Source organism: Nicotiana tabacum, chromosome 13 (assembly GCF_000715075.1).
Source record: "Nicotiana tabacum cultivar K326 chromosome 13, ASM71507v2, whole genome shotgun sequence".
NCBI classification, from domain to species: domain Eukaryota; kingdom Viridiplantae; phylum Streptophyta; class Magnoliopsida; order Solanales; family Solanaceae; genus Nicotiana; species Nicotiana tabacum.
Genome location: NC_134092.1, coordinates 26,165,244 through 26,185,257, shown reverse-complemented (window position 1 = coordinate 26,185,257; position 20,014 = coordinate 26,165,244). Strand labels below are relative to the sequence as shown.

At 37.3% G+C, this 20,014-nt stretch overlaps 2 protein-coding genes across 4 annotated transcripts in view; both read left to right on the top strand.

Annotated features, from left to right (window-relative positions):
• Nucleotides 1–12,176, top strand: part of LOC107787821 (protein transport protein SEC24 C) — a 31,147-nt gene extending 18,971 nt beyond the window's left edge. For 2 of the 3 annotated variants that reach the window (XM_075227830.1, XM_075227829.1), the window contains exons 14-26: nt 990–1,066; nt 2,149–2,220; nt 2,339–2,422; nt 2,593–2,712; nt 2,829–2,897; nt 3,983–4,060; nt 4,516–4,654; nt 5,633–5,797; nt 9,183–9,328; nt 9,480–9,659; nt 10,943–11,031; nt 11,205–11,236; nt 11,687–12,176. In XM_075227830.1, the coding sequence (XP_075083931.1) occupies nt 990–1,066; nt 2,149–2,220; nt 2,339–2,422; nt 2,593–2,712; nt 2,829–2,897; nt 3,983–4,060; nt 4,516–4,654; nt 5,633–5,797; nt 9,183–9,328; nt 9,480–9,659; nt 10,943–11,031; nt 11,205–11,236; nt 11,687–11,793 (1,358 nt within the window). In that variant the 3' untranslated portion in view covers nt 11,794–12,176. The remainder of the gene's footprint in view (nt 1–989; nt 1,067–2,148; nt 2,221–2,338; nt 2,423–2,592; nt 2,713–2,828; nt 2,898–3,982; nt 4,061–4,515; nt 4,655–5,632; nt 5,798–9,182; nt 9,329–9,479; nt 9,660–10,942; nt 11,032–11,204; nt 11,237–11,686) is intronic. The other variant, XR_012697959.1, reaches the window with a different exon arrangement.
• Nucleotides 12,177–13,067: 891 nt separating this feature from the next.
• Nucleotides 13,068–13,881, top strand: LOC107787822 (uncharacterized). Its single transcript, XM_016609428.2, has one exon. The coding sequence runs from the start codon at nt 13,159–13,161 to the stop codon at nt 13,714–13,716; it is 558 nt and encodes a 185-aa protein (XP_016464914.1). The 5' UTR covers nt 13,068–13,158; the 3' UTR covers nt 13,717–13,881.
• Nucleotides 13,882–20,014: the final 6,133 nt, after the last annotated feature.

The following is a 20,014-nucleotide window of genomic DNA, read 5'->3' as shown; positions in this document are numbered from 1 at the left end:
TTTTGCTCCTCCCAACCCTTAGTTTTAAAACCGGTCCCACCTGGGCAAGGGAGTATATGAGTGAGCAGAGCCAAGGAAGCAGGGAAGCTTTCCATAGAATTCTTTGTTTACGCATTTACACTTAACCTTCGCATAGGGAATTGATAGTATTGTGCTGGGTCTCTTGTTAAACTGGCTTCTGTCGTAGGTTTCTTGTTTAAATGAATCGACATTTGGGGATGATTGTTCATTTGGAACTCTTCTATTTTTGTTTTTGACTTAATGGATAAACCACTCTAGAGTCTAACAATTGGACCTGTAGAGCCGCATAGTTAATATAACTCTTATAGTTCAGGGTTATGCTTTCAACTAGTAGCTGTTCCGTTGATGCTGCTTTCCTTGCTTCACGTAAAGGTGGAAAAGTAAAAAAGCGCTCATATTGTGGATGTAATCTAAGATAAGTTGGTATGAGATATCAATATCCTCGCTGAACAAATAGGAGGTCTGGGCCATAGGTGAACACCCATCAAGATGCAAACCCCTCCATGTGAGACATTATCTTTTTGGAGCTTTTTAGCATTTGAAGTCCAGAATATGTCTTCCTCTGCACACTTCAGTTCAATAGAATACTGTCTTTAATCATGTTCTATTTTAGCATGTATCGCTGCTTCCTCGTTCCTTTTGTTGGGTTGGCACCTGCAAGTCAATTCTGAAGAATGATGAGACTTTGTACTGAAACATTGTTGTTTCTATCTATATTAGACGGTGCATGAAGTGTTTAAAAATTGTTTAAGCAGCATATTTGTAGTGTTTATATAATTTAGTTTACAACCTAACGACCAATTGCATTGATCACAGTCTGGAGATCTAGCAACTATTTGCAGGGAACTTTAAGTACCTCGTTTGTCCCTGCTCCTTCACCCTTGATTGTATCTTGCATGTGCTAGGTATTTACTGTCTCTGTAAATTGTTGTATAATATCATTTCTCCATACTTGCTCTATGTTACAGTCTTGCCTTCTACCGGTATTGGAGCCCTTTCTGCTAGAGAGGCTGAAGGAAGAAGCAACATATCAGCTGCTGAAAAGGTAAAATGTTACATTTTCTATTTTGGACTTTCTCCTCTTAGGCAATAGGCTGCTTGTTTAGACGATCAAAGCTGTTTCTCTTCTATATTGTTCATCACTTGACATACACTCTTTTCACTTGAGTAGTCTTGAATTTTAGTTCATATATGCTAGCACTTATTTTAGTTGTTGCTAGATGTAATGTGTTCATCGTTTCTTAAAGAAAGCCGATAACTGCATTCCACTAGTTATCCCTGCTGCCCATCATCCTCTCACAATCATGTAGTGTAGGAGTCAAATGGGTAATGTATGATACAGGTGTTAGAGTCTGTTGCCTGCTAAGATATTGACATAGAAATAGTTATGTCTATTTATATTACATAATTATATTATGTCTCAACACAACCCCTCAAGTGCTGCCATGAGTCTTTTCATGAGCCAAGCACGTGAAAATTCTTTTTGATATGGGTGGCGCTGAGGCTCGAACCTAGGACCTCTTCCTGTTCTGCTACCATATGAGATGGCACATAACTCCATCATGGTATATCCGAGCAGGAGGTGTTAAGACATAATATAATTAAGTAATTTAAAAATGTGCTCTCTAACATGGAGGGCCCAATTTTTATTTTCTTTAGATAGTTATTTTGCTGCAAGTTCGATTGATACAAACTAGTGTCATCCTGTTTTGCTTATTTAGGATGGAGTAATTGTTCATGGACTGAGGACGCCACTTATGCATAGAAAATGATAGAGTAATAAGAGGTATTTGGTAGTTTGTGTGTGGACAAGGTAATCAGTTACTGGGAGGGAGAAAAATGATAGACCAAGATTCATGTGCCCACCTGGCAACTATTAGACAAATAATGATTTTTATTTCCACTTACCTAGAGTTCTGTGGAATTGCGACTCTTATTCACTTTGCTGTGTATGACATTGATGTATGATAGCTCAAAAGTTGCATGATTCCTTTTTTCGACAGCACGTTGGAAGTATCCCTTCTAAAAATCAAATAGTGTATTTTTTGTCACATTAGCTAGTAGACTTCTCAATCACATGGAACCAGTATTTATTCAGAAGACTTTTGTATATAAATGGAATTTCAGGAGGCTCATAAATTACTCCAACCGGCAGACAAAACCTTGAAGACTATGGCTGTCGAGTTTGCTGAGTATCAGGTGAGCTTTCACCTTCCGCCTCGGAACACTTCTCCAGTGCTAGAATTTTTCAATGCAGTTAGATCTTCTTAATTCATTTGCCTACCCCCATTGATTGATAAGATCTCAACTCCTTCAGGTCTGTGTTGATTTGTTTCTTACAACACAATCATATGTAGACATTGCCTCCATATGCGTCTTTCCTAGAACTACTGGAGGGCAGGTAAGTTTGAAGTTACATACAATTCTGCGTTGTCTTTCTCCAGAAGGTTCTTAACATGATAAACATTTCTAATAGTTGGCATATGTATGTTCTCGTTGCCTTTTCATCTCATGCTCCTTAATTTTTTTGTTATGTCTTGCTTTGGACCTTAAATTTTCCACTTATTTCAGGTGTACTACTATTTCCCTTTCTCTGCTATTGCTGATACTGCCAAGCTCTACAATGATCTTCGATGGAACATTACTAGGCCCCAAGGGTTTGAGGCTGTAATGCGTGTAAGATGCAGTCAGGTATTCTTCCCTGTTTTCTCGCTTCGTCTGTGCTCCTCCCTAAAGGATAAGTGGAAACATAATGCATTAATGACTACAGAAGTGCAACATTCATGCTGGATTTGTTTCTTTTGCAGGGTCTTCAAGTTCACGAATACTCTGGAAATTATTCTAGACGAATTCCAACAGATGTTGATCTACCTGTGGTTTGTTTTCTCTCTTTCTCTGCCTCCATTCTCCTGGAAAGACTTTTATGCACTTTCTGCGAAAAAGGCGAAAAAACAATTGGCATGGTTGGACAATGATAAATAAAGTAGACACATGAAAAAAGGATTAAATTAGTTTACCAGGTCTTTTGAGCTCGTCCGAACTTCCATAAGCTATTTGACAATACCTGATTCTGAGCACAAAGATGAGCTACTATCTGTAATTATTTTTTATGGCGATTCTACTGTTCCTTCCCTGCCTTAGTTACTCAGTGAGGTTCTACCAACTCTCTCACCCAGCCAACATTTGATAGTCTTTTTTTTTTTTTTGGGGTGGGGAGGAGACACAAAGAGGCTGATAAATCTGTTTTCTTGTGGTATACCAAGTGCAGATCTTAACAGTCTTCTGCGTGTCATTCCATACTGAAAACTGTTTTGCAGATATTGGGAATAATGCTCATAGTGCTTACAACTTTATTTATTGAAGTCAACACCAATATATTGTTATAATATATTGGGGCGACGGAAGGGTTGGCTATAATAGGTTTTAAAATGGGCTTGTAACATTAAAACTTCGAAGAAGAAGTAATTTTCAAAGTCATATTGCACGCTTTTTCCTCATTACAACTTTACTATATCTTGTATAGGCTCATACCAGTATCCCGCTTTTATCTTGTTTATCACCCAAAAATAAACCTCTAGACTTTTCTTTATGGGCCGTTATGTTATTAGGTTCTAACTGATTAAGGAAGGACCTCAACCGTATTCTACATATTAATAACTTGCATTGACTTCTCATCAATTTCAAATCAGTCGGGGCTGGCTGTATGAAATATGTTCACTAGGCTCTATTCAGGTCATAATTTCAACAGTACGAGTTTTTCTATAGAAAAAGTAGAAATACTGAAAACCTCCTTTTTTTCTGCTGCTTATTTTTATACTATAGTTGTAACAGCTTGCAGTTTTGCCTTTTCTTTTGGGTGCACATAGCATATATGTTCCTTCGTCAATTACTATTGCAAGCTTGTGTGACTGATTTCTGAATATAATGTGTTCATACCTTAAAAAAGCTTTCTACTGTGCAGATTGACTGTGACAAAACTATAATGGTAACATTAAAGCATGATGACAAATTGCAGGATGGTTCTGAATGTTCTTTTCAGGTAAAATTGGTGCTCTGTCTTCTATAATGCGTTGGACAGTCCTCATTTCTTGAGCTACTTTTGGGGTTGAGTTAGTTCTAAAGTCCATTTTCTTAACTTGGTATTAGAGTCGGACCCATCCTTCTTGTTGTGTTACCTGGTGTTGGGCCCCATATGTTGTTATTCATGCTCCAGATATCTAGACCTGGGTGACGGGGGGTGGGGTTGCTAGAGTCCCCTACATCGGTTGAAGAAATGAATTGTAGTTTCTTTATTTGGTCCTAGACAACCCTCACATCTTGAGTTAGCTTTTGGGGTTATGTTAGATGCAAGGTTCATTTTTCTTAACAAAGGGTGTTTGGTCTATCTTATATTGCTCTGTTCGTAGTCTCCTATTCCCCATCCCCACTTTTTTGCCCCTTTTCCCACATACAGTTTGATGGCCATTTACAATTGTTTTTTTCCCATGTCTCCAGTGTGCTCTCCTTTACACCACCATCTATGGCCAAAGAAGAATCAGGGTTTCTACTTTATCTCTGCCTTGCACCACTGTGTTGGATAATCTGTTTCTATCAGCTGACTTGGATACCCAATTTACTTGCATCTTGAAGCAAGGTAATGATACTATGTCACAAAGCACACATTTTTCTCAAGTACAATTTCCTCTTTTCTTCTAAATCTATCTTTTCCCTTTTGTGAAAAAAGGCTGTTTGTGCATCTACCTAAACATTAAAGGCCTTTGTGCATATTCATGCGGTCCTCCACCTTTTCTGTACTTATTGCAAGATTAATTTTCACACCAGGGTTCTCCCAAAATTAATGTCTTTATCTACTGCCAAAAGGTAGGTTAACCTGTGTTTGCTCCTTTCTCATATGCACATCCGCAAATTTTTAAAAATTATCCATCGAAACCTTTCCCAATCAACTGAATCATATGTTTGCCCTTAGGTGCAAATTGGGTATCATGATTTCTACTATGGTGCTTTCTTTATTGATTCTTGTTCCCTGTTTTGAATGGTTATGGTATGAGTTGGATAGATGGATGCATTCAAAACTTTGAGTAGCTTGCTGTTACCTTCTTTTTGAAAAGGTAGGGGTGGGGGTGCTTTTGGGAAATCCATGCTGAACAAAATACTGAGAGACTAAAGGAAACAAAGAAAAAAAAGAGATGTTGATATTGTTTGGATAAGCAGAAACCTGATGTTTTCCGTGTTTTCACTCTGTGGCTTTGGCTTCTTTTGTTTGATATTTGCTTATGTTCTTCTTTGATTGGTAATATGATAAACAAGATTGACCAATCTGCACTTAATTTTGGATTGTAGATCAGTAATTTAATTCGGGGGAGCATCCTATGAGAATCTGGTGGCGTGTTAGATTAATTGTTTTCTTAAGGAAAGTAGTGACTATATTAGATCTTCATGGAGGACACCAGTTATTTATGAGCATCACATGTGCCTCCCCCTACCCTCACTTTTCTGTATTAAAGTTAACCCACTCACTATTGCCTAATGCTTTAATCGCATGAAATTCTTCTTTACTCTGCTTCTTTTTCGTTTAAATCTAATCATACAGATGCTTTTTTCTCCCATGCAGTGGCCAGTGAAGTTCCAACAGCTCCTCTTCCACAAATCCGAGAGCATGTGACAAACCATTGCATCAACATTCTACACTCTTATCGTAAAATTTGTGCCACTGTCTCTTCCTCATCACATCTTGTTCTTCCTGAGGCACTTAAAATTCTTCCTCTTTACACACTAGGTATGTCTTGCATTGCTTTTTAGCCAGGCCTTTCATTTTCCAATGATTTGATGGAGTCGGTTTATCCATATAGTCAATTATCAATTAACACTCTTCTGAAGTTTGCTGTTTTATTTTCTATTAGTATAAGCAAAAGCTGATATTCCACATAATCCTCCTTTTCTATTCCACCTTAGTTTTCATTTACTGCTATTCAAATTGGAGGAGCGATTAGTCCTCTTTTTTATTTCTCTTAGTATATTAAAAACAAAGGAGATATTCAAAGTTGTGCAAACTATCGTATTAAACTTATGAGTCATATGACGGAACTCTAGGAAATAGTGATAGAGCGTACTAAGTATACTACAAGAGTGGCTGAGAATCAGTTGGATTTATGCTCGGTAGATATACAAAGGAAACTATATTCTTGTCGCTAAGAAGATTGATGGAAATTTATTGTGAGAGGAAGAAAGATCTACACATAGTGTCCATTGACCTGGCGAAAGCATATGATAGAGTACCAAGAAAGGTTGTATAATGGGTGTTGGAGAATAAGGGAATTCATGTTAAATATAAATGTTATAAAAGACATGTATGTAGGAGCTATCACTACCGTGAGAACAGTAGTAGGAGATACACATGATTTTTCCATAACCGTGGGTTTACAACAGGGATCGTAATTGAGTCCATACTTGTTTACCTTAGTTATGGATGAGCTAACCAACATAGTACAAGGTGAAGTTTCATTTGGTGACATTATTGTGTTAAATCGATGAAACCAACGAGGGTGTCAACCAAAAGTTTGAATTATGGAGAAGCACGCTATTGAGTAAGGGGTCGTTTGGTTCATGGGATAAGGGATAACAATCCCAGAATAAAATGTTGGACTATTTAATCCCGTGTTTGATTGAATTTTTGTTTTCGGTATAAGCAATCACGTGATTAGTTATAAGTCAATTTTGTATTATTTTTATACCACATTCAATGGAGGATAATAACTCGGGATAGCCAATCCCAGGATAAACCAAACAACCAAATAACAGAAGGTCCCTTCTCAAAAGCTCTTCTTCCAAAGTTCTTTAGTCAAGGGTAAAATTGGAAACGAAATTATATCCAAGTTTATTTATTATAAAACCAAACACATATTTTATATTATGCTCGGTATATCCCATTCTTAATCCAATGAACCAAATATCTTCCAAAAAAAGTGTATCCACTAAATAATCTCGTTATTATTTTAATCCCGATATTATGATTCCCACATTGTAATCCAGGTATAACTTGTTTACAAACACAAGCAACCCCTAAGGGGTTTAGAATAAGTAGAAGTAAGATTGAATATATGCAACGCAAGCTCACTCGGCATATGAAGAATGAAGTTAAGGTGAGATTATATGGATTTTTGTGGCTAAATGCAAACAATTCAGATATATTTAGGCTCATTCCAGGAGAATTGAATGATAGATGAAAAACAACACATGGAATCAACGTCGGATGTTTGAAATGAATAAGTGCTACCGGAGTATTATGTGGTAGGAGGATGCTTTTCAAATGAAAGGTAAGTTCTATAGGATAGTTACAAGACTTAAAATGTTATGTGGGAGTCAATGATGGGCCGTTAAAATCCAACACATCCATAAGATAGTGTAGTAGATGTGCAGATGCTAAGATAAATATTCGATCATACAAATGCAAGATTAGAAATGAGCACATTTGCTAGAAGGTGCAAGTAGCACATATTGAGGGTAAAATGAGAGTAGGTCACTTGAGATTGTTTGGTTATGTTTTGTCTTAACCTCCATATGCACTGGCCCGTAGGTGTGAGTCATGGTGAGTGTTGGTGTTAAAAGGAGACAAGATAGACCTAAATCACAAGAAAGGAAGTTGTCTTGAAAGACCTACAAGCTCTTGGAATCAATACAGACATAGTGAAAGATAAGGCAGAATGAAAGAAAAGGATTTATATAGGTAATACAAATGAATTGAAAATATATTTTAGTGATGTTAATATTTTTACTTTAGGTTCGATGCTTTCTAGGAGTTTTTTAACCTTATTTTAAATTGATAAGAACAAATACTTTACTTTGATCTTAGCCAAAAGACCGAGAAAGTATAATATTATTAGAAATTCTCATGCCATTATTAAATGTAGAGTACTTCTAGTACTTTTTATTTATATTTTTAATTTGTATAATGTTAGCTTGAGATGAAATGGAGCAAGGGATGAAATGGAGGCTCACATCCAATGTCCTATGTGATAAGAATGCATCACAAAGACTTAAAGGTAAGTTGTATAGAGTGGTTGTTAGACCAACTATGTTGTATAGGGTAGACTGTAGAGTGTTGATCAGGCAAGAACTCATACATTCAGAAGATGAATGTAGCGGAAATAAGGATACTTAGATGGATGTGTGGGCATACTTGGACAACAAGATCAGGAACGAAGATATACCGGGCAAGGTGGGATTGGTCTTCGTGGTGGACAAGATGCGGGAAGCGAGGCTGAGATGGTTCGGGCATGTGAAGAGGAGGACCAAAAATGCACCAGTGAGGAGGTGCAAGAGGTTGGTAGTGATAAGTCTAAGGAGAGGTAGAGGTAGATCGAGGAAGAATAACAGGACATGACACATCTTCAGCTCACCGAGGACATGACCATAGATAAGAGATCATGGAGGTCAAGGATTAGGGTAGGCGGTTAGTAGGTAGTCGAGCGAGTTCTCTCTTTTCTGTAGGAGATCATGGTTCTAGTTTAAAACACCTTATCTGCTCCCTCTTCTCCTTATCAATATTATTAATATTATTCAATTATTGTCTTATTCTTTAACTTTTTGACTACTATTGTTTATTTTACTTTGGTTATCTTTATTATTGTTGCTGTCAATACTTTTCTTTTGTTCAGTGTTCTCATCTTAGCTATTTTACTCTTTTATCTTTTAAACTTGTTTTGAAAATGCTTTTCTTGAGCCGAGGGTCTATCAGAAACAACCTCTCTACCTCACACAAGGTGTAAGGTCTGCATACACTCCACCCTCTCCGGACCCACTTGTGGGATCACAGGATTTGTTGTTGTTGTTGTAATGTTAGCTTGAGATGAATTCAAATGGGAACACGGTAAGTGAGGATTCATATAGCCTACCCAACTCTTATGATATTGACGTTATACTACTTGTAGTTGTAGCTAATGTTAATGGTGGCAACTGACAAAGGTAATGATTACTTTTAGTTGGACACAGTGAAGAGTTATCTTATTTTATCAATATGCACATTTAGCTTGTACATACTTTTCTTATGTTTTATTACATCTTGAGCTGTTGAGCATGGTTACCTTTACTGCTGCAAAGACATTCTCAAAAGAAGTATGATAATATTAAATGAATCTACTCACACAAATCCTCCTGATATTCAGCTCTGGTTAAAAGCCCTGGATTGCGAACTGATGGACTGATTGATAATAGGTCCTTCTGGATTAATTATGTTTCCCCACTGTCTGTTCCATTGGCTATCCCTTGGGTACACCCTAGATTGATAGCCATTCATGAATACAATATAGAGGTATGGATTATTCTTGTATTTATGGACCGTATGTATTTCCTTTGCTTTTTTGCTTTTCCACAAGTTTTCACTGTTAATTCATTCTTGATTCATTCAAGATTTATTTTCCATTTTCATTTCTAACATCTCACTTTGTTCTCTGGACTTGCAGGAGGGTGAGGAATCTATTATTCCTCCTCCTATTCCACTTTCCAGTGAACAGATTAGTGACAACAGTATCTATCTTCTGGAGAACGGCGAGGACTGTTTAATTTATGTTGGAAACTCTGCAGATCCTGGTGTTATGCGTCAACTTCTGGGCATTTCATCTGTTGAAGAAGTTCTTGCACAGGTAATTTGACGTATCTTCACTATTAAGATGTAACATTATCGTAAATTAATGTTGAGGTAAAATATGTATTATCGTTTTAATATAGGAGCCTGAGAAAGGTACATTAAATATGTATTTTCTTTGTTAATGCCTTCTGGTCAAACTATATGTACTATACAGGGGCGGCTCAAGAAGATTGGGGGCCTAAAGCCAAACTATAATGAGAGGCCTTAAAATAAAAAAGTTAAAAGAAGTTATCATTCTACCTTTTGTAGATGCAAAGTCATTAATAATTCCTTTTCCATTAATAATACAATTAATCTATTTAATCTCTCTTGAATCATTTTTTATCTTAGGTAAGATTCTATATTTTAATTTTCTTCTTTTCGCTGAGGAAATTAAACCATTACATGAATTGTTAAAATTATTCTATAAGCAATATACGCCTTTAGAAAAGAGTCAAATGTTAAAGGCAATAATTTTTCACATAATCTACGGATCTCAAGATGCACATTCAAAGTTGCAAATTATTTTTCTCTATATTTTTAGGGGAGAAAAAAAACCAGACCTCATAACGTCTATTGGCAACATCAATATACATATATTTTGATGGTAAACTTTTGCTAACTGAACTAACCGTAATCAGTATATTATACCAAATAGTCATACCCAATAAAAACTCAAAAATTTCAAGCTCATTTAAGAGTTAGGTTGGATACATTATCTTGTAACATATTTCATCGCTTATTAGAAGAAGAAAATAGTGGATATATACGTTGTATTATTCTAAAAATGTATATAGCTTGTACAAGAATTAACTACGTCACATAATACCAATTTAAATTATAACAATTTTTATAAAAAAATATATATTAACATGAAAAATTGGGGCCCCCAAAATTTTGGGACCTAAAGCACTTGCTTTAGCTGCTTTAGGCTTTAGCCGCCCCTGGTACTATATATGTTTGGCATGTTCCGTTGGTTATGGAAATTGAAGGATGAAGTCATGCAGCCGAAACCTCTCCCAATTTGAGTGTTCAATTTTGTGCAATTCCATACCATAACATTTTCCATCTAGAAACTAAGGCTGGTCTAGTTGGTTTCTCCTCCATAGGTCCGAGATGGATAGCAGCTGAGTGTCCGTACTTGTTCTCGTAACTTATTTTCCTCATAATGCATTAAGCTCCTTATGGACCAAAAACAACAAACTTTTCTCCCTTGGTGGACTAAAGTGATTACCTAAATGTAATAAAAGCGATCATCTGTCTATCGAATCTGACATATTGCCTCTGTTTTTTCTGTAGTTTGTTCTGCAGCAGTATGACAATCCACTCTCTAAGAAGCTCAATGATATCATTAATGATATTAGAAGCCAAAGGTGTAACTACCTCCGGTATGATGTTTCGTTTTCTGCGTGCATGTCCTTTTTTCACTTCTGTTATTTTAGGAGATGGTTTGTTATTTAAATTTGATTACTTGTAAATTAGAGCGGGCATTCACGTGATTACTCTATGTTATCACTTCGTATGCCATATTTCTGATGTGTTTTTTATTTGATCTTGCCAGCTTAAAAATATGCAGAAAAGGAGATTCATCAGGTTTGTTATTCATTAACCCATATTTATCCTCTCACACCGCCTCCAGTTAAAATGAGGTTTAGGATAGGTCTGAAAGAAGGGGAATTCGGTGGAATGACCATATCATGCGGATGATCTACATAGATTTTCGTCCCTTTTAATCAAGTCAATTTTGCACCGTCTTACCCTTGGATGCACAGATACATCATATGAGATCATACAATGATGAATTAGCCTCCAGATATTATCAAACCTAGATTTTATTTTATGTTACTTAGCCATCAGGGTTAAAAAGGCACTGCTTAAACTGCATTTCCGTAAACTCATTTTTCCAGAAAGATTTTTACATATGTCAGATTGGTACGGAATGCAGGAAGCTCAAAGTACTGTGTTTGATATATTTTGTTGATTGTGTTATTCATCTTTGGTCATCTCCAATTGTTTTCTTATGTTTGGAAAATCTCTTTTCAGGTATGTTGTTTTTCTCCAACATGGTAGAAGACAAGACATCGCTTGGGCTTGCGTATGTCGACTTTCTGGTACATATCCATGGGCAAATTAATAGCAAAATGGCATGAGAATTTTGTTCATAAATTTTGAGTATAGAGAATAGGGTACACATGAGTTCAAGTTGATCAAGGTTTAGATAATTGGTTTTACCTGCACTGCAGAAATGGTTACATTCGTGATATTTTGTAGGATAGCAGCATAGTTTAAAAGTCAGAGGTTTCATGGTTTTAGTTAGAACATTGTAGAGCACATTTGAAAAAGAATGACAAAAAAGCATAGTCTCATGTTTTCGTTTTCTAGCCTGTGCATATCTCAATTATTGCACCGGTACCTATTACTTCCTACCAGCACAAATAGTGATTTCTACTTGGTATACTTGACATGCTATGTAATGTCAAAATGCATAACAAGTTTCATTGGTTGAAATATAAGGAATTACTTCTAGAGCAAATTTTGTCTGTTTGTTTTTCCAATGACTTAATAAAGAAGTGTATCAACTTCTCATAAACAAATCATCATTTATACACGAATTTGGCTTGTTTGTTGTTCCAATATATCAATTTTGATACTTATACATGCAGAAATAATATTTTAACAAACTTTAGTAGTTTATGCTACTAGTTGATGTTTTAAAAAAAAAACTAATTTGCATCTCAATGTTCGCAACAAACCATGTGAATTAACCATAAGAGTCACAAGTGAAAGTGATGATACATATGAATTAATCATGATTAAATGATAAAGTTGGACAAGAGTGGGTTGCTCAAGTGGTAAGCATCCTCCACTTCCAACCAATAGGTTGTGAGTTGTTGGAAGGAGGGAGCCGAGGGTCTATCGGAAACAAGCTCTCTACCCAGGATAGGGGTAAAGTCTGCGTACACACTACCCTCAGGCTCTACTAGTAAGATTATACTGAGTTGTTGTTGTTGTTGTAAATGGTAAATTTGTGTAAAAGACACCTGTTATTAAAGAGTCACAAGTGAAAATGATAACACATAATTAGCTACAATTAAATGATAAAAAAATTGGGTAAAAGACTTATTTATATTTTTTTAATCAAATGCAAAAACACATTTCCCAAATCACCTGCTGCCCCTAAGAAAAATAAAAATAAAAATAAAAAGAAAAGGGGAAAAGGTGAAAATAAAACAAAGGAAAAATATAAAAGTAAGGACATATGGATCCTACATAGTCAATAGCCGTTACACCGCCAACAATTTTGTATATTTTCCCTTTTCCCAACGGTCTTATTCCCATCAACCTCAGATTTCAAATATGACCGTTAAAACCTCCTCGTATCCTGAAAAAACCACCTTATATATACAAAGTACTTCTCTATATTCTCCTCACTTCACTTCTTTGCATCAAATATCAGAACCCCATTTGCCAAAATCTCTTAAGAAATCATCAAAAAACCCAAATTTTGAGGAAAAATGAAAATGGGATTCAACAACTACTCAGATTCAACTGACTCCCATCACCGCACTCACAAATTCTTCCTCTTTGTTAACTACATTCTTCTTGGTGCAGCTTCTAGCTGCATTTTCTTGACTCTTTCGCTCCGATTAATCCCTTCCCTTTGTGGATTCTTCTTCATTCTTCTCCATATTCTCACTATTGGTGGCGCAGTTTTTGGCTGCGCCACCGTGTCAGCTACCTCAGGTGCTGGAAAATCATATGGAGCTCACATGGTATCCACTGTTTTAACTGCAATATTTCAAGGCTCTGTTTTCGTGTTGATTTTCACGAAAACGGGTGATTTTCTTGGGAATTTGAAGTCTTATGTGAGGGAAGAAGATGGTGTGGTGATTTTGAGATTAGCTGGTGGATTATGTGCACTCATCTTTTGCCTTGAATGGGTAGTTCTCACTCTTGCATTTTTCTTGAAATACTATGCTTATGTGGAAGGCAATGGAAATGTTGCAATGAAGAGTAGTTCTAAGGTTCAAGATGAGGAAAACATCAAGCATTGGCAGCCTTTTCAAGTCTAAGTAAAAAATGGTCATTTTTGCAAATGTCAACTACTAGTAGTATATGGTTATTTGTTAATTCATTCATTTATTTGATTTGTTTTGTAACTTAATAGGATCTTCGTTTGCATTGTCATAGAAGGTTCACTATATAAAAGATATGTACTTATGAGGAAATTGAAGTTATGGAACATTTGGTACTAGTTTTATAAGCTGATATTTTAATTATTAATATGTTACCTATTGAGAAGGGAATACTACAAGATTATTTGGAAAGAAAGTAAAAAAATGCTCTTTGTAGCGAACACCTTTATACTCAAAAGACACAGCAAAATCTACTGACCATGTTGAGTAATATGGTACAAAGAAAATGAATTAGTAAAGAAAATGAGAGTATTATCTGATTCATACTTATAAGACAAAAAAGGAAAAAAAAGATTTATTAGAATTTTATTGAATATTATAACAGACACAAGGAGAGTGAGAGTATCTTAAGGAGTTCCATTTAGCATCCACCTTAGCCTAATTTAAAAATGCTTTTGTTGTAAATTTTCTGTGAAGTAAACATAGAAAATAGAAGCAGCATTCTTATGTTTAGACCTAATAATGTTTAACAGACTCAAGGAGAATATAATGAGTTTCATTTATCATCCACCTATTTTAAAATCATTTTTTCTGTGAAAGTGAAAATAGAAAATAGACCTAATTCGGTAAGTAAAAAATAAAGGACCAACACTCGAAGACTCCTCCATAAGCAGTACTATGGAATATGAACACACCCGATCTGATGTAAATCTACTAGTGGATCAAGCCGATTCCGCTTATTCCATACTGGGCTAATAACCTTCCAAGGATCCACAAGGATTCATGACACAGATCGGGTGTGTTTCATTTAGCATATAATGAGTTTTATTTAGCATCCACCTATTTTAAAATCATTTTTTCTGTGAAAGTGAAAATAGAAAATAGACCTAAATCGGTAAGTAAAAAATAAAGGACCAACACTCGAAGACTCCTCCATAAGCAGTACTATGGAATATGAACACACCCGATCTGATGTAAATCTACTAGTGGACCTCAAGCCGATTCCGCTTATTCCATACTGGGCTAATAACCTTCCAAGGATCCACAAGGATTCATGACACACACGAGCAGCCATCCAATCCGGAACAAACTCCCACAGTCCACAACCAAAGGAATAGAGCGCCTTTAGGCATAAACTCTCACATTAGCGATAGTACCAGAATCTCCATACTTGGTTTCAATCCTTAACAATCAAGTGACTAACATATCACACTTATACAAATTTCCCCGTGGGATACGCTCCTACGACCTTCCGCACCAGGTAGCAAAGTCTGCACCTCCATACCACCAACCGTACGAATTCTGTAAAGCAAATCAAGAATCCGCAAATCAATACACAAAGCCTCTTACACAGGACATCGTTCTCAGGTGACACTAAAGAAAATGTCAGCTCACTCTGAACCTCTGAAGTCTTCCCTCACTCCTTCGAGCTCATGACATTCTTATCAACACCAAACCTCGACCTTGGTCCTCAAATTCCAAATTTCCATATCGCTCACTGCACCTATCATGCCACTACACGAGAGTACAAGAATTCATCATAACCCCTGAACTACTAGTAGAATGAACACTTCACTGGCTAGGAATCTTTCACTTAACTCATTTGAAGAACCATTGCAATACGCAACTGAATTCCCATAACCGCAAAAAAAAATAAAAATACAAACCCCAAATCGTGGTCTAAACTGCCATAACTCTTCCGGGATCCATTTACACATAACAAGGTTATTTGAATCAAATGCCTCCCAAATAAATCAAATTATGGTGGCTGTGAAGCCCGCGGATACAATCACAAACCACATACATAACTTAACACGCCGGAGGAACTGATCATTGCCACAACCATGCTGATTCAAACCATTACTAACCGACCCCATTTCTTTCAGTTTACTCTTGACTTGCCTTAGAAATAATAATAGTTCCATTCAAAAATATAACGAAACTCAACAACACTCAACCCGAGTGACCTAATTCACGAGACCATATCATCTCAATACCCATGAACCATCTCATACCCTCCTCACACGCACAATAGTATCTCCAACTTGTATACCCATTCTGAAAGACCTTTCGCGAATACGAAACTGTTTCTCCCATTCGTCCAATAGTACCCCGCAGACCCGGTGATAACATAGGAAATTCTCCAAGTATTTCTTCACATTCTGCTGCAAAATCCCGGTCTTCAGCCAGACAACGAACCCAAAATCTTTAGACACCGCGCTTACATCCTCGAACCCACTGGAACCACTATTGAGAGTCACCCACTTTGACCTGGTCCCGAATATAATAAAACTCCATTGCTCTGCTAGCACACGAACACCTCCAAAGAAGCAACCAGATGAATTTCTTTCCTTGTACAACACATCCATAAGAAGCATAAACTCCGAGTCTTTCTAAAACCTGCACCTGAATCGATAATGCGAAATATAGCACATATTCATCAAGTTCTTTGCTCGAATTACCCCTGATGTTTTCTTTTCTTAGTCATAAATAATCTACCAATGCACCGATAACCAAAAACCACACAAGCAGATAACCACGCGATCTAATTGTAGACGGTGGACTCCCCCACTTAGCTTTAAGCTACCATCACATAAATATAGAACCCACAAGGATTCCTCATTCTCAATTACCATGATCTCACACCATCAACCCGTCAAATTTCTCGTGGTCTCTTGTTAAACTTTTCATGAACATTCCGAATTATCAGCCACAATCGCATATTCGACCTTCTACCGGTAGTAAGTAGAACTCTTCGTAGAAACTTCATCAAAATCATGCAACCGCTAACCTGCTCACAAGAGATAACCCACATGTGGAATTCCTTACCGACATCTTCCAACGACGTTGTACTGGGTACAACTACCACGAAATCAGTAAACCTTCCTGAGCCCATGCTCGTCCACCAGCTGTACAAGTCTGTTCATTCCCCATTGACATCAACTGAAAGTCCGACAATACATTCCAAACTCGAAGTCATGTTGCATCCAAAAACGATAATCAAGTTTTCACCCCCCTCTTCATTTCAAGCAAACTCCTTTCAGTCATATTAAACCTTCCTCAGTACAGTAGCCACCGTCCCACATGAAATTTATAGACTTAGTCATTATCCACCATGATTCCCAAATCACTATAAACTTTTCTCAAGGCATGTGGTTATCCTACCACCGAATCCATATGCTACTCTGCCACTCCCACTTCGGTTAAACCATCTCCTTTAAGCAACTTCTAAACCTTTGCTTTTCATACTTGACCTCCTAGCAATTCAACCACCGTGAGACACCTCCCGCCATGTCCTTCCGCATCCTTCGCTACCCAAATGTTGCATCAAATCAAAATCCATCTCTGTAGCACCTGGACTAATAAATTGCTTCCAACTCTAAGCCTCCTCGAAGGTCATCTTTCTCGAGCCATCAACATTCGAAACACCGATTCAATTCTGAAACCGCCATCTCTGACAACTGCTTCTTAGACACTATTTCACCACACCCCACCCCAAAGGCAAATCAAGAAGACCATAACACCGGCGAGCCTTAATGCGTTCAACAAGGACGACGACATCACATCACAATCGAGAATTCTACCACGCTCGAAAATATCAAGTTTCGTTACTCCATCAATCAAAGCCTGAATATCTATAGTCTGATTGCCTCTTCTCTGCTGGAATTAAATGCCGAACCTCTAAATTATACACTGAAAAATCCTCCTTTCGAGTCATTCACTGCCTCAACACATAAACAAGCACAGTACCATCACATCAACACTACGCGATAACCACTCATGAATATCATAGCAATCCGTGCATAGCCTCAAAACCATATGCAATACTAATATAGGGCTGAAACGACAGAACACCCTTCCATAAGACGACGACAATAGCTCATTCGAATACGTAGGGTGATACATTATGCACTACATCTGTAGTATCCCTGTAACTTTTCGATGCCCCATTGATAACAAGCACTTAACATCGTGTAAGAGTGAGTGGGAAGGAAATGAAGGCATAAGCCTTGATGGAATCAAATCTCACGACGAGGAATCAAGAAGGGAAGTGCTCCTAACAGCCTTATAGCCTCTCGAAGATAAGTACAGACGTCTCCGTACTGATCCGCGAGACTCTACTAGACTTTCTCATGACTCGTGAGACCCATGTGAACCTAGAGCTCTGATACTAAGCTGTCATAACCTAAAATCCCCTAAAGGCTGTGATGGCGCTCAACGTCGCCATCAGGCACGCCAACGGTGAATTATCGACTTAATTACTCATTTTAAAAATTCTGAAATCATAAATCCCATTAAATAAATAAAATAAACATCGGGTACTCGTAGGAGCCCGTGAATTCTCTTTATAAATTTCCGTATAAAGTATAAATTACAAGGTAAAATGATAATAATTACGTGAACTACAATAATGAACATCCAGTAGGAACCCCCAAAATCGGTGTCACAAGTGCATGAGTATCTACCAAGAAATATAATAAAATACAATATATGTCTGGAATACAAATAAGACAGAATAAAATAAATAGTACAATGGAGACTCGGTGGCCTGCGATGCGTAGCCTAGAATACAGCTCACATAAAGTCTCCTCGACAGGTGCGCCTACACGCTAGGATGATCACCAAATGAACCTGTCAGTTCCTGCACATTTAGTGCAGAAGTGCAGCATGAGTACGTAAATCAACGCGTACCCAGTAAGTATCTAGCCTAACCCTGGAGAAGTAGTGACGAGGGGTCGACATCGACACTTACTAGTGGTCCAATAAATCAAGTACAACCAAAAGTAAACAAGTATGAGGCATGGTAAAAATAGTGTAAACAAAGTTAAGCATGTGGTATGATCCTTCCTCTGAATAGTAAACACAATCCCTCAATTATCGGTCACCTCCTCAACCGGAGTATATATGAAAACTGGTTCCCACCAGATAGATCGTCACAACTCAAATCAGAAAAACTCACGGATACGATGGCTTCTTGCCAAATATTATGCACGACGCTGCCGAGGCGAACGACTCGATCCCATAAGTGTATTTATAGAAATGTTGAGGCGTATGACCCGATCCCATAGTAATGTGTGCTCTGCCGAGGGTTGAACGACACGAACCATAGATGCATCTATTATATTGCTGAGGCGAATGACCCGCTCGCATGAGAGTATGAAGCTTTAACGGGTCCTTGACCCCACTGACAAAGATACGTGTGAGTTATGAAATGTAAAGAAGCTTTTCAATGAAAATGTACAATGCGCGAGAATTTCGTAGGGGAATACACAATTATTCCGCGGCTAATCAAGTAGCTCGTCAAATCTTTACAATAGCGAGTCTATCACTCTACGCAAGCCTAGTCTCAGGTCGCAACGCAAAATAAGGGAATTATATAGGCAAGGATAACTCAAATAATACAATTAAAGCATGGCGTGAACCTAAGTCTACCCGGACATAATCAGGAACTCTAGCATACGCACGGACACTCGTCACCTCATACGTGCGCAACTCCCACAACATGTAGCATACAACAAGAACAACACCTACGAGGTAAATCCTCCCTCATAGGGTTAGACATGAAACTTACCTCGCGCCGAAATTCCATAACCGGCTCCAATGCCTCTCTAGCTCCTCAAACCAATGCCCATCGGTCCGAAACTAGCCAAATAATGTGCAAATCAATCAAAAATATACCCCAATGCTTATAATTAATCAATCCATAACAATTTTCAACTCCGCTCGAAAAGTTAATAAAGTCAACCCTCGGAGCCACGTGCTCGGATTCCAAAATTTCTTGAAGAAAATCACTACCCATAACATTACGAACTTAAATATATGTTTTACTCCTAACATCATTTCCAAAATTATGGTCAAAATCCGAAATACCAAGTTTTAGGTTTTTCTCATAAAATCCCAAAATTTCCACAATTTTCCATTTGTTTACAAGCCCAAATTCGAATATTTAACTCGCAACTTGTAGAAATTACTTACCTCATGATAGACGATGAAAATGGCGCTCCAAAATCGCTCCAAGACCGGTTCCCGTGGAAAAAATGAAATGAAAATGAGTCAAACCCACGTACTTAACAAGGCCCTCTACCCAGCGATCATCCACCTTAGCCTAATTTAAAATTGCTTTGGTTGTAAATGTTGAGGTTTTATTTTTTAAGATGTAATATTCTTAAAATGAGGGTGAATGGGAAATGGAGGGAAAATGAAATTTTGAGTAAAATTTTAAGTTTCCCCTCTT